This window comes from Pelophylax lessonae, assembly GCF_965119305.1.
Source record: "Pelophylax lessonae genome assembly, chromosome: 4".
NCBI lineage: Eukaryota > Metazoa > Chordata > Amphibia > Anura > Ranidae > Pelophylax > Pelophylax lessonae.
Window position 1 is genome coordinate 103,647,112 of NC_138771.1, and position 15,356 is coordinate 103,662,467.

The 15,356-nt window shown below is 40.5% G+C and overlaps 1 protein-coding gene across 1 annotated transcript in view; it reads right to left on the reverse strand.

The window, feature by feature from the left end:
• The window catches only part of MYO1E (myosin IE), a 276,218-nt gene that overhangs the window by 163,445 nt on the left and 97,417 nt on the right, over positions 1 to 15,356 (reverse strand). Inside the window, exon 2 of the mRNA XM_082253069.1 lies at positions 5,907 to 6,050. Coding sequence (XP_082109195.1) covers positions 5,907 to 6,050 — 144 coding nt within the window. The remainder of the gene's footprint in view (positions 1 to 5,906; positions 6,051 to 15,356) is intronic.

Genomic DNA, 15,356 nt, shown 5'->3' on the forward strand with positions numbered 1-15,356 from the left:
AAAGCAGAACAGGATTATTCAAAATCTATGCATTCCCTTTGCACGAGAACATCTCAAGCTCGGCCTTCCAGTAGATGCAGTCATTTCATTTTGTTGCTCCAGGTTCACCGGTAATTAGAGGCTTTATTTTCTTGTATAGTAGCAGTGTTATATTTTAAGCCCTCTGAAATTAGGTTTCCACCCACTGACCTCATAAACAAAGTGGAGATCTAAATCTGGCAGTTATATCAAAAGTCAAAAAAGGAAACCGACATCCAAACATAAGCACTGATCCAAATCCTCTGCAAACTTTGGATTAACAAGAACAAACTGACGATACCAGGAGGATTGATAGATATGCACCAATCCCCCGCAATAAATCCTATTTGAGATTCTCTGATTGGTTGATGTGGGTCATTACACCCACCGACAGTATTCTTATTAATACTGCTCCAACTTTTCAATATAAAATTGTTAGAATTACTGTATATCTGGGCAGCAAATGCACTTTAGGCCTCATTCACACGTGTTTAGGGCTATGAAATAATAGTAATAGTGCCCAGTAGGCAAGCGGTTAAAGGCAGGGGCAGATCCTTGACAATTCTGAACTGCTCAATTGCCATGTATTCTGCAGAAAAGTCCAGAACATGATTGTCTGGCAGGGGTGGCTAGATCACAAGACTGGCAACACTACAAATCCTTGGCTGGGTAAAAAGCTCTCCATATACGCAATTCCAATTGTGCATTTAGCAGTTTTTCTGGATTTGTACTTTATTATTATATTATTGGCACTTTTCCACTGCAAGTACCGGCTAGGCTCTACTCGGCCCTGCTTGGCCCGGTTTGCTTTTCCACTGCGGTACCGCATGGTACGGTGTTGGAACGGTTCGGTACGGTATAGGTTTGCTTTTCCACTAAAGTAGTACTAAAGTTAAGTGGGTGGGATAACAACGGGGTGGGTGGGATTCTCTGACCAATCAGTGGCTAGTAGTGACTGCATGCAAAGGATTGTGGGATATGGTACCAGTTTGGTACCTGTTGGAACCACAATCGAGTAGGTACTGTTTTTTCAGAGCCGTACCGTACCGTTCGGTTCCATGCAGTGGAAAAGCAAACCTATACCGTACCGTACCGAACCGTTCCGACCCTATACCATGTGGTACCGCAGTGGAAAAGCACAAAAGCATGCCCAGCCGGTACGGTTCTATGCAGTGGAAAAGCGCCATTAGTGTTCAATAAAAAGAACTGCAACTATACCATCAGCATTCCCATTTCAGACTATTTGCAGTGTTTAACTCAATCACAATGCCAAAACTCTGCTTCCCCTAAGGAATTATGAACAAATAACTTACAGACAAAAGAACATACATTTAAGGCTGATGACACATGGGTGATTTTCTTAAGAACCACCCCCCCCCCCCCTTATTGTTACTAAGAAAATTAAAATGATTTTCTATGGGATCACCAACAGTGACATTTGTTAGACCGATTTGCCACTGTCTAGCCAGCAATCAAGATTCATCAGCATTTCAGCTAAAAGGGGAAAATTGATAGGGAGATAAAATCACCAATTACAATCTAATTCTCTGTTAGAAAAATCAACCCAAGATGTGAAATAAAATTTTTCATATTTATTCTATAAATATTATTTCACTTAATATATAAAAACTGATAAAAATGCATGCTGTTTATATTATATATATATATACACACATACACACACACACACACACACACACATACACATAATATATATACACACACACACACACACACACAATATATATATATATATTATATATATATATACACACATATATATATATAACACACACATATACATACATACATACATGCATGCACGCACGCAAGAAGCCCCTACAGACCTTCATTCGGATCAGATTGCGTGTTTTTGGCACAAGTTCAGAGATCGGTGGCCTCAGGAATTTTTACTAGAACATCTTTCATAGATGGAAGTGTTTGTAGATAACCAACAGGACCATTGGAGTGCGTGTCAAACAATCCTGGCTTACAGTGGCACAGATTTACACTCATTCATGACTTCCCACATAACAATCAGTTCATTCAAGGCCCCGGGGGGACACCAAGAATATAAAACCAGAGAAAATGTTCTTGTTTTCAACTGTAAATCTACTCAACCAATCTACTCCTACATGTCCTATGATCTAGTCATAATTCTTCAAACTTTAGTGATACATCAAAATATACATGACCGGACCAAAAAGGAGAGTCTAAAGGACATACTACGACCATTATGCATTGGAGCAACAATTAATACAGTTTCCAATTGATAAAATTATATGTGTCCCTGTTAGGGAGATTCAGTTTCTCTATCCCAGTAGCCATGGTCATTGGGACTGAAAGTGGGCGACAATCCAAAATTTTGAGTTGTCCCCAGAACTGTAAGGGTCCATTCACACCTGTCAGGTCTGTTGCGGACGGTGCAATTAACGAACGCACGCTGAAGTTGCATGTTAGCATTTATTGTTTTAAAGGCAGCTCATTCATATGAATAAACTGCTTAAAAAGGTATGATAATTTAAAAAAAAATAAAATAAAAACCACTCCAGAAGCCTCTGTAGCAGTGTGCTACTATATGTTGCGGAGCCACTCACAGTGAATATCATCATGCACCAAGGGACATGGTATGCACATTACATAAACAACTTGTTGTGAACAAAACCTAATTGAGGAGAAATCTTCCAATCGGAACATTGTACTGGTAACTGTCTAAAAAGGAGATTTACCTAAATTTTGAAGTATTTTCTATCACTTCCTTTGAAATTTCTAGAATGGGACACAAATGAAAACCTAACAGGTTTTAACCATTTCCAACACAAGCTAATGAAAACCGTTTGAACTTTAGACATAATTTTAGGTTCCGCATCTCCAACTATGGTTTGAAAAATTCATAAATCTTTACCCTTTACAGAATTTATCCAGATACCCATTAGTACACCATCTGTTTAAAAGGTAGAGCCCGATTCGCTATTATTATTCAAAGACTGACAGTGGGAGGTTTTGGGTTTAATACAATGGAAGTTCTGGCCAAGAAATGGCCCTCTCTCAGGGGATAGATATATACACTACGTAGTACAAAACTACTTAAATTACACCAAGACAACACAATCTGGTATTACCAGGACACTCACCGAGCCAACTTAAGGAAAAAAAAAAATAATAAAATCAAATAAAACCTTCAGGCCCCGGTTCACACTGGGGAGACGCTACTTCGCCGGGCGACCTCACAGGTCGCGGCGCGCTGCTCGCACCGCGACCTCGGAGCGGCCGGCACGAACTTCATAACATTGAAGTCTATGCAGGTCGCTCCGGGTCGCCCCAAAGAAGCTCCGGACCCTTTTTCTAAGTCGGAGCGACTTGTGTCGCTCCTATTAGAACGGGTCCATAGCTTCTGTATGGCAGGCGACCTACGGCGACCTGTCAGTGTGAACGGGGGCTAATCCACAACCGACAAATATTAGGGCAGGGCCAGATCATATGCCAGAAGACACAATTATTGCAACATGGAATACACAGAGGGGTGAGCAAAGTCTGCATTTTAAAGTAGTTATTTGGGTAAAAATGCATGATTCACAGTTTAGTTAGACCATTATTGACTGAAATTAATAATAAATTCAACATAGCTGTAGAGACTTCCATTTCTCTATTGCCGCGAGAGATGCATAACACATATAGAAGGGGTAGAAATAGGATATCTAGGGCCTTGGGATCTGAAAAATTGAATTGGATCCAAAGCAGAAGTCTATTCCACTAGTATTTACTTCATATATATGACATCATTGGTTGCATATAAAATACAGAAAACAAAAATGTCAGCAATTAGCACATGGAGCCCACCGGCATGCTCAGGAATCTAAGCCTCGTATACAAACAGTTGTTGATTGCCAAAGGCACACTGAATGTTCCCTTGTGTTAGTTGTAGGGCCGAAACAACTATTTTCATAATCGATTCGTTGGTCAGCCGATTAGTTGGCCTGTATAAAGAATGCATTATTTGTTTACATATCAGGAAATACATTGCAATACACATACAGCTCGGTACACTATCCATACAGGCCAGTAAGTGCCTGAGAACTTGTGAATGTGAAAGGAGCAATGCCTCATGGGACATGTAGTCCTGGGCAGGAAGTGAGCGGTTCTAAATATCGGTTTGCGTTCCAGGCTCGACATCCGGGTTGATAGTGTGCGTTCCACCTGACACGCGTTTCGTCAGAGCGTATGACGTCTTCAGAGGTGGAGACGTACGCTCGTGTGGGGACTTATATGCGGTGTCTTACTGCATATAAGTCCCCACCTCTGAAGACGTCATACGCTCTGACGAAACGCGCGTCAGGTGGAACGCACGCCGTCAACCCGGAAGTCGAGCCTGGAACGCAAACTGCTCTCCACGCTACAGACAGATACCGGTGGACAGCTAGCAGTTTATCCATGTTTTGCCTTTTATACCTCAATAAAAAATATTTTTAATGGTACTGCACCATCCGGAGCCTCTTTTTTCTTCTCCCTAATCCGAATTGGAGGACCTCGGGGACCCGATCCATTTACTGTAGAGAATCCCGGTCTAGGGGGACCAGAGCCCAGCAGTTATCATTTCCCTGACCTGGATGGTAATAAAGCACTACTGGTCTCTTTGTCGTATGACATTTGAGACCCACCATATCTGGTGAGTTTACATCTTATCTCTTTTGAAAGTCACCTTTGTGATTGGATTTCTTGGAATATTGGAGGATCCAGCACCAAGCACTGGCACTTTTTCCTGCCACTTTCTTTGGACTATGTTTCACACAGTCACTTATGAACTATTTTGGATTTATTTGGCACTATTATTTCACCTATTTACTTATTTTGTTATTTATTCATTTATACTGTCTTACTGCGCATTTTAAGGGCATATATTTTAGTTATTTATGCTTTTAGCTTTTTGATTGGTATTGTATCCTTATTAGCATCATACAGGCAAGCGCTATATTATCCCTTTTAGCTGGGGGGTTTTTCATTCATTATCTGATGCTGTATGAGGTCCCCCTTTCATGGCATTGTCCAATGTCTTTTTTTTGGGGGGGGGGTGGGGGGATGAATCTGGTAATGCAGCACTAAGACGTCTGCAATACAACTTTTAGCAAAAATAAAAAAAATAAAGAGCAAGACTTCTTATACCAAATTTAAATGCCTCTAAATAAGTTCAGAGGGATTACATACATTAAATGTTAGCTGAAGGCAAATTTCTCTGTGCATATCGAACACAGGATACAGAACGGAGAAAAGTATTTCCATTCACAAAAAGCTACACTAAGCTATTCTTTTCAAACCTAGTAGAGACAAAAATGAAAGGGTGGCTTTGATGTGAAAGGAAACTGTTCCAATATTAGATTCTGCTGAGTGTTGTGCAGACCAGTTTTTACTCTCATTTGTAATGAAATATATTTTTATATCAACTTAAAATACTCCCATACTACAACAACCTATTTTGCAACTATACACATACCTAGGTCGCCAAAATTTGCTATATGGTCTTGATTCATCTGAAATTATAGGGGATGCATAGGGAGTGGATTTACTAAAACTGGATAATGCAAAATTTGGTGCAGCTCTGCATACAAACCAATCAGCATCCAGTTATTTTTGTCAAAGCTTGATTCAACAAGCTGCAGTTAGAAGCCAATTGGCTACCATGCACAGCTGCACCAGATGTTGGCGCTCTCCAGTTTTAGTAAATCACCACATAAAGATGTTCATTAAAAAAAGTAAGGAGACAGGTGGATTGTCATTTGAATTGTTGAGTGAACAACGCTACTTGATGCATCATCTTGTGATATAGTCATCTAAGACTTAATCATACATATCGTACTTCAAAGTCCTGTGAATATACAGATTTGAAAGGATACAAAGATAAAATCATCCATGTAGCGCTTTTTTAGGTTCTCCACGATAGAGTCTTCTGTGATTTTGGAAAGGAGGACCATATCATCCACCCCACTGTGCTTGACATTGTGACTCTGCCAGTGGTATCTATAGTGTCCTTTACTTCCCTGTAAAAGAAGATTAGAAACAAAATTAATAGGAGATAAAAAAAAAAAAAAAAAATGGTGCCACAGTAAAAATATTCATCCAAATCTTTTTCAAATCAGTTTTTTTTTAACCTATATTGTACCAGAATACCTAAAAGTTGTTTATTTAAAAAAAAAAAAAAAAGTTCCAGCATAGATAAGATTATAAATCCTAGTGTTACAATTCATTTCACCTAGTTATCAACATGTCAAGATGCAAAGAAAGTAAGCAGCACTGGGCACCATGACATAAAAACATTTTTTTCAATGATAAACTCTACTTCCATATTATAAATGGCTGAAGTATGTTTTTTTTCTTTACCACCAATGACTGCCTCTAAACTCCCTGGGTAAAATATTCAATTTGCAATTGAAGAATTATGGAAACTTAACATATTCCCGTTTCCATGTTTAGTGAATAATTTAACCAAGCCCACAGAGAACTGGTCACATACAGTGAATAACAAACAGAAATTATATAATAAACCGCGCTAATGTGTAGACAAAGTAAACAATTCTATATACGCAGTAATTTTTATGTGAGATATACACAATTCAAATCTTATAACATATGTTAAGCTGTGCTAGTAATAATGAGTGTCCATATATAAAATTGATTGTTAGCAGAAGTCACAAGTCATGAAAAAAAAGCAGAAGTCACAAGTCATGAAAAAAAAAAAAAAAAAGTCCTTGATAGGAAAAATCACCGCTGTCACCTTGAAAAGTGAACATAAATCACACCGCCCCACCAAAGGCAAAAATGCTCGCTTAACAACTCTTATTGACCTCATATTATAGGAGGTGAATGATAAAACAAACCTTAGTGCTGCACTAAATAAAAATTATAATAATCATTATATATTATTAATAATATAATAATAATAATAAATAATCAAAAATTCATGAACAACTGCTAAAACCTCAGTTATGACAAGTGTGTGCTATACTATAGATAGCATGTGAATTATTAATACTTGGGATATAATCAGATGCTTCTTTAAAAACAAAGTCCACAACTATGCAAATTTTATGTAAATATATTGTGATGATCCTTCCCTCCACCAACATCCGTGTTGTATAGGGTGCTCACTCTTCCTTCTCCTTTCGTGCAGTTAAATGAACACATCCATGTGTCACCACGATGAGAGCTCCCCACCTTATTGCTGGGTTCTCACCTCAAAATGATGTGACCTCGCACCTAAGCTCGGTCTAATAACACCTTTTTGCCTCTCCCCGGCCTGGGAATGAGCATCCAGTTAGCCCCAATACAAACGGCTTGTCTCCTCACTCCACTCCTCCACAGTACCATTGCAATGCCACATACAAAGAAAGAATTCAATAGTTCTTCTACTATTAAAAGGCTATCTTTATTAAAAACAATATCATGGGTACTCCCATTTTGCCGGTGCTTCCAGCACACCAGTCTAACCATAAAATATCCTCCAACAGCAGTTTCGTTCGTGCCTGCAAGCCGTAAGTCTACACACCTGGGAGCTGGTTCTGCCGAGTGCAGTCACTGTACTTGCCCCTCCCCTACCCATTTCGACACAAGGTCACGTGTCTTCAATAGATTATCCCCCTGATGAAGACACGTCATCAGGGAGATATTCTATCCCCAATAGATTATCCCCTGATGAAGACACGTGACCCTGTGTAGATATACGCGTAGGGGAGAGGCAAGGACAGTGACGGGACCCGGCGGCTAGGCAGAACCAGCTCCCAGGAGTGTAGACTGACGGCTTGCAGGCATGAATGAAACTGCTGTTGGAGGATATTATGCATGTTAAAAAAACATCTGATTATATCACAAGTATTAATAATTCACATGCTATACCATTGAAGATTGTACATACATGGTATAAATGTCAAATTTGCTTTAAAAACACAGGCGCCACAAGGTCATCTTGGAAGACGTCAATGTTTGTCAAAACGCATATGGTGGAGCGACTTGCTGACGTCACTGCAATCCCGGAAGGACGGGCTGTTTTACATGTGCCGGCCTGGGCTTTTGTTTAAGCCAGTTTGACATTGATTACCATGTAGGTGCAACCTTTATTGATATAACCAATAAAGTGTTAATGATTTTAAACTATGTGGAGCCTTTTGTGTTATGGGATACCCCTATGACGTTACTGCTACAGAGATTGTTGTGTGAAGTCGGAGGAGAACTCTGTGTGGTACAAAAGGCCCTATATTGGTATTCGGCCAACAGTTTTATTGACCTCCTATAATACGAGGTCAATAAGAGTTGGTAAGTGAGCATTTTTGCCTTTGGTGGTGGCGGTGTTTCTTAAGTTCACTTTTCAAGGTGACGGATCGCAGTATTTTTCCTATCGAAGACTTTTTTTCATAGACTTGTGAATTCTAGCAACAATCGATCATATATGGACATTCATTATTACTAGCGCAGCTTAACATATGTTATAAGATTTGAAGTGTGTGTATATCTCACACGAAGGTTGCTGCTTATTTAGAACGGTTTACCTTGTCTACACATTAGCGCGGTTTATTTGGTCATCCAGATTTCAGGTGCGACTTGCATAGGCATCTATGCATGAAGCCACACAGGTGTCTTCAAAGTCGCACTGAGATGCGGCTTTGAAATTGCACAATTTTAGTTGAAGTCGCATGATTTCGAAGCCCCATGTAATGTGAACGAGGTGTCAAAGATGGAGATGTCTTGCTACAAGTGTGGTATATACTGTATATACAAGAAGGCTGGATTTCAGCTTTAAAGTGGAACTAAAGGCAAATCTTTTTTATAAGTTTTGGATAGCGTGGAGAGGGATTAGAACACCTGTCAGTTTTTATTACGGTCTGTTCCCTTGTTAAAGAGATACCACCCTTCCCATTTGTCCCGTTTACAATTATCATTGAAAGTAAAAGGAAATCCCACATTTTGGGTTGTCAAAGTGAAAGAGGGGAATCTTTCAATGGGGGACACTAGCTCCTGTTTGGCTATGGGACAGAAAGTGAAAGAAAGTGAAGGGAACTCTCCGCAATGGGACATAGATGGCGAAAAAATAAAAATCTGGCAGGAGTTATAACCCTCCCTAGCTCTATCCAAAATTGGAAAAAAAAAAGAAAAAAAAAAAAAAAAAAAAAGTTTTGCCTATAGCACTACTTTAAGCTTATAACGGGGACCCTTCATATAGCTTCATGTCGGACTCCCAGTTAAAAAAACGTTGAGAGCTCTACAGCAGCCTATGAAAGATTCTCTCGGTTTAACCTTTTGGATAAAAAAAAAAAAAAAAAAAAAAAAAAAAAAAAAAAGGGGGGGGGGGATTTAATTACCCAATCCACACTTTTAAGGTCAATGAGAGAATCCTTTCTGCTGTGCCTTTGTATTGTGTCCGTGGGGAGACTTCTATAGCACCTATAGTTGTGCTGTAGTAGCGTTCGGGTCCTTTCACACGGGCTTTTCGCGTGGTGAACTCAGTTTTGCTCAGCGGGGATTCGAACCGCCAGGCAGATGACAGGTCCGTCACCGCTCTGTGTGCGGAAATAGACCTATAAGTTCCCTGCTATCTTCAATGGGTGTTGGGGAAATCCGATGGAAAACAGACCGCCTGTCCCTTTTCATCCGATCCTACAGACGGATGGAAAATAGGTTCCGTCAGAGAGAGCAGCAGGCGCCAGTGGACATGTCACTGCTGACATCCCCTGCCCCATAGGGGTGCATGGAGCCTCCGATCAGGTCCACCTAAAAAACTGACAGGGGGACCTGATTGGAAAGTCCGTGTGAAAGGGGCCTTATGCTCTGTTCAAGCTTCTAATATGTCTTCTGAGTGAGCAGGCATAGTACAACAAAATAGCGTCATACAATATTCTTCCTTTAAAGCATTGCTGTAAACTAATCTAATCTCCATAGGAGGTTTACTATTTTTAGGGTGGATTTGATTTAATTCAAGTCGATTTAAATCATAATTTAAAACATTATTTAAATCACTAGTAAAAAGGCTTGATTTAAAAATCATACATTTTTTAAAAGAGTCATCTCTGTCCCGCAGCGGCTCCTCCTCTGACCCGCTGTTGACTTACCGACAGTCCCATTCACTTTAATGGGACAGCTGGTAACGCAACAGTGACACAACAAGGGGAGGGACATGGCGGCATCAGGTGAGTGGATGTCCGCTAACAGGCGCTGCCATGATGGATCTGAAATGACAGGTGCCTTTTAAACGTAAGGACTCTTGCTGGTGGTTGGTGTGAAAATTGTGTGAATGCATCAATGCAGTGCATTGTATCTTAGCTTGGATTCATTTAATGAGTTTATCAAAAAATGTACACACTGCAGAATATACAGCCTCGGGCTTCATACCTAAGCTGAATAAACTAAAATTATTAGTGTATCTATCTATAGATAAAATACTTTTGGAGTAAAAAAAATTAAAATACATTTGATAAAAAATAAGATAAAGAAAAATCTGATTTAAATTAAAAAAAAAAAATAAATGTAATTGTTTTTTATCCACCCTGACTATTTTACAAACTTGCTGTCAGTAGTGGTAACCTTGCTGGGAACACTGGACACCATATGAGCGTAATCTCAGTGTTTCTTTGTATCCCAACTCTCCAAATATGTTGCTGGCATTTTTTTCAAGGCCAAGTACACATTTAAAATATTACCATACTTTTCTAAAATCCATTTGATTATTAAAATGAAAACAAAAAATCTATAATTAATATTGAAAGTTCAAAAGTATAAAACGGCACTTTTAAAATACAGAGCGAAAACACAGAAGGCAAACAGAAGCGAAGATATAAAGGCAGAAGGAGGACAAATCTAATTACAAAGCTATAAAATTCTAAGAAAAAAAAAGCTCACATTTGGTAGTGCTTGCATAGTTTTCAGTCATTCATTCAACCCAGACAATATAATAGACATGGCCAGACATGGGAGTAAGTCACACATGTGCAAGTCTCACGTCTTAACCAAGTCCCAAGTTACTGTGGCGAAAAGCAAGCAAGTCAAGTCGAGTGCCTGCTAGAAGTCAAGTCAAGTCATTTATTTGGTCAAGTCACAAATCAAGTCAAAATATTGCTTTAACACATCTTGAGAAAATGCAAATATTTAATAACTTCAAAAAGTAAAGTCATTTTGAGTCATATGTCTCAAGTCAAAGTCAAGTCTCAAGTCATGAATACCAAGCTGGCCATATGGGGCAGATTGGGCAGTCTGCTGCACCTGCAATTTGGCTTTCACAGGCCTGGCTGAAGGACAAGGCAACGGAGGTATCGTCTAAAGGGCCAAGCAGATTATGGAAAAGGGTTTTGTACAGTGTCTTAATATAAAGCAGTCTAGATTTCTAACCCAATAACCAAACACCACAAAACTAAAAAGGCAGCTTGTAAAACGGTTTGCCCTATACTTCCTTTCAGGTATCATGATGCTGTGTAGCCTAATGCCTTGTACACACGCACCGATAGTTGGCCGTGAATTTTCGGCCAACGTCCGATCGGCCGATTTTCGGCTTGTTAGTATGAGGCTTTCGACAACCGACTGCGACTTTTCGGCCGAACAAAATCTGGTGTGCATGCTATAAAATTTTTGTTGGCCGTCAACAGAACGGCCGATTTTCCGTCAGTCAGTACAGATTTCGGCCGACAAAAATGTGATGAACAAGACTGGGCATGCTCAGAGAAGAAAAAACACACGGAAAGTAAACCAGCACATGACTTAACTTCTGAAGTTGGTTGTTGTTGGCCGAGAAAATTTGTGTGCAGTCTAGAGCACATTTCAACCAACACAACAACACTGGACAAAAGACGGCCGGTCGGCCGATAATCGCTGCGTGTGTACGAGGCTTAAGCCTGAGCCACTGCAGATATCGAACCCTTCTGGTTGTGTGGAATCCTTCTCCCCCCCTGCTATAGGCTGTGGTTTCCGACCACTTGTATGTCCTGTAGTGATGATGCTTAAGGCCCCTTTCACACTAGCGGACCGTTCAGATCCGCCTGTCAGTTTTTCAGGCGGATTTGAACGGATGCCCCATGCATCTCTATGGGGCAAAGGATGTCAGCGGAGACATGTCTGCTAACATCCAATCCGATCCTGTCCATCGGATCCGGATGGATGGAAACCCTATTTTCCATCCATCTGGCGGATCGGATGGGATCAGATGAGAATGGACAGGCGGTCCATTCTCATTGATTCCCCCATAGAGGACAGCGGGGACCTGAATGCCCCGTCTCCGCACACTGAGTGGAGATGGAGCTGCCATCCGCCTGCTCGATCGAGCCCCCGCTAAGAAAAACGAGTCCCCTGACGGAGCGGACAGTGTGAAAGGGGCCTTAGGGCTCTTTCACATAGGCATTCCGTATGTCCGTATATATCACCTCATCCGTTGGTGGGTGATATACGGACATAATGCATGTCAATGGGATTGCGGATGTCAGCAGATGACCATCTGCTGACATCAGATTTGTGTCCTTTCAGTTCTGTTCCGTTTTTTGGAATGGAACAGAACCCTATTTTTCTTCCGTTAAAAAAACGGAACTGATGCAAAAATCAGATGTCAGCGGTGTCATCCGCTGACATCCACAATCCCCATAGACATACATTATGTCCGTATATCATCCGCAAACGGATGGGTTGATATGCGGACGTACGGAGCGTGTCATCCGTGTCCGTGAAAAAAAAAAAGTGCTACAGCGGAAGAAGAAATCGGAGCGGCCGTGTGAAAGAGCCCTAAAGGTTTCTTTTAAGAGGACTGGTAATGAGTGGGAAGCCTGTTGGGTTTGTGCCCTTCTTCTATTTTATAGTAAACTAGAGTAGGCCAAGAAGTGGTGACCCTTACACAGATTTGTGAGGTTGGGGGTGTTTTTCTCAACAAAGGTGGTTATGTTTCATGGAAAGTTCACAAAGGAAATGGAATTCTTCTTTAACACTGCTTTTATTTTTAGACTTAACACCATCTAGGAGCACCTCCTTTGGGAGACGCAGTGATAAGTACTAAAACAGCTGCTGACCAAAAGAAAATAGCTGTAAGATATAGGGAACGCATTCAGTCTGCACGTTGATGTTAATAAGTATTATACAACATATAATTGCAGGTCCACAAAATCCCTACAGAGAGAGTTACAAGTTGTCACATCTAAAAATAAGGAAATGACATTTAACATATATAAAATCTGTGTTATCCCCACAATGCCTTCCAGCTATTTATCACCTTCTCTATCCCTAAAGTATCAATCTGAGTTTGTTTTTCAGCTTAACAGGTGATTATACTATGCTCAAATTACAGAGAAAAAAAATAAATAAATAAAATATATAAATAATAAATAAAATAAAAAAAATTGCCCGTTTGCTGCCCATGACTCTAGAACATTGTTTTTCAACGGGGTTCCGCAACAAAATTACACACAGCCTGGTACTGACCGACCATTTTAGATTTCCAGTTTCCACTTTTGTGTACATCTGGCATCCTCCCGTCTCTCTCCACCTATATGTTGTTCTCTGTACGTTTTCCGGCAAAAAACTTAAAGCTATGCAAGCGGCCCGGACGGGTCAGTCGGGCGTCATCGGTTGTTAGGAGCAGGTAAGATGAAAAAATAAATAAATAAATAGGAGCTTGTTTGCAAGTTTAACAAAACCCCCTGGTCTCTTTTGAAACAAATGTCCATAGGGTTGAGTACAGAGCACATGCCCGGCTGGGAAGATTTTGTCACAAGGCCGCATGGCAGTGAAGGTGAATGCACACCCCTCAATGGATTAGGAGGGAGTGCTGGGTGCAGGGGGGTTACAATTTACGGTTGGATTCACACATGTGAGTGAATTAAAGATACGTTTCCACCACTTGTGCATATTTACAAATCCCCAGCAGCAAGGACAGTTCAATTTTGGATCTAATTACATTAAAATGACTACAGTATTCAAATACAGTTCTACCAATGCCAAGCATTGCATAGACACCAAAAAGGACACAGGTAAATAGCTACTGACATAGCAAATGTGTTCCCCAATTAAGTTTTGCCTCGAGCATTCCATTTTTTTTTTTTTTTTTAACCACAGTGATACTGTATATATTACAACTACACTACCAATATGAAAAACATCACAACAAACATTTTGTCCATTAAGCTGAACAAAATTATTGAGGTGATTATTTAAAATTTGATCCCAGAGAACCACAAACACAACGGCCATATCTCAATGAACCAATTTTTCTAATGCATGCAGATTTACAAGGATAATGCAATACCTTTACAGGGAAAATAATATTTTTTAGCTTCCTGGTTTGCAGTCAAAGGTTGAACTGCACGCACCTGTCCTAGTTTCTAAACAGTAAAATGGGACTCACCAAAAAGTAAGGGTCTTACGGTAATCCATGCACTGTGATAGTCGATTGACTTAAGCCAACACTATTCAGAACCTAGATTTAAAGATAAGATTTTTTCCAGCTATCTGGTACATTGCATCACCCATACAGACGTATCTGGTTGATAATTACTAATCACCAACATGCACAAGTTTTTATTCACTTGTGTTGGATGGGCTTGCCAACCCTAAATACAACTTGTAGGATTTGTAGGCTACTGGTTTTCCAACCCAACTAATCAGGCCTCCCTCACCAACACAAGTAACCTAAAAATGTAAACACCAAGGCTGGGCTCACACTTAATTGGATGCTGGTTTTCTCTGCATCCAATTCGCATGACAGGAGATTGTGACCATCTCTTAATGGAACCAGTTCATACATCTCCGGGGCGGTTGCAGGATGAATTGCACAGGGTTCCTGCGCATCGTTGGCTCTGTTTCAGGTCCGAATTCAGGCAAAAAGTCAGGCCTGATTCGTCCCTGAAATGGAGAACAGGAGCACACTGGACCCCTGCAGTCAGACACATCCGAATTAGGTGTGAACCCAGCCTTACAGGACATTAACTTGACCACAAAGCTTTAATACCACAGAGCTTGCAGGGATGTACAATTGGGTCTGCATGCATCCTTATTCAAACCCTTGTTTTTTTTTAACTTCAGCTTTAGCACAGACTTTAGATCTGCCAGATAACAAGGGTAAATATAATTTCTACCATATTTTCTACAAAAGTGCAGTTTTTCATTTGTCCTCCAGACTGTGCAGCGGCCTCATTAAAGCCTCGTACACAAGCACCTATTGTTGGCCGACCGATCCGCCGTCTTTTGTCCAGTGTTGGTTGAAATGTGCTCTAGACTGCACGCAAATTTTGTCGGCCAACCACAACCAACTGCAGAAGTGATGTCATGTTCTGGTCTACTTTTCTTCTCTGAGCATGCCCAGTCTTGCTCATCTGACTTTTGTCGGCCGA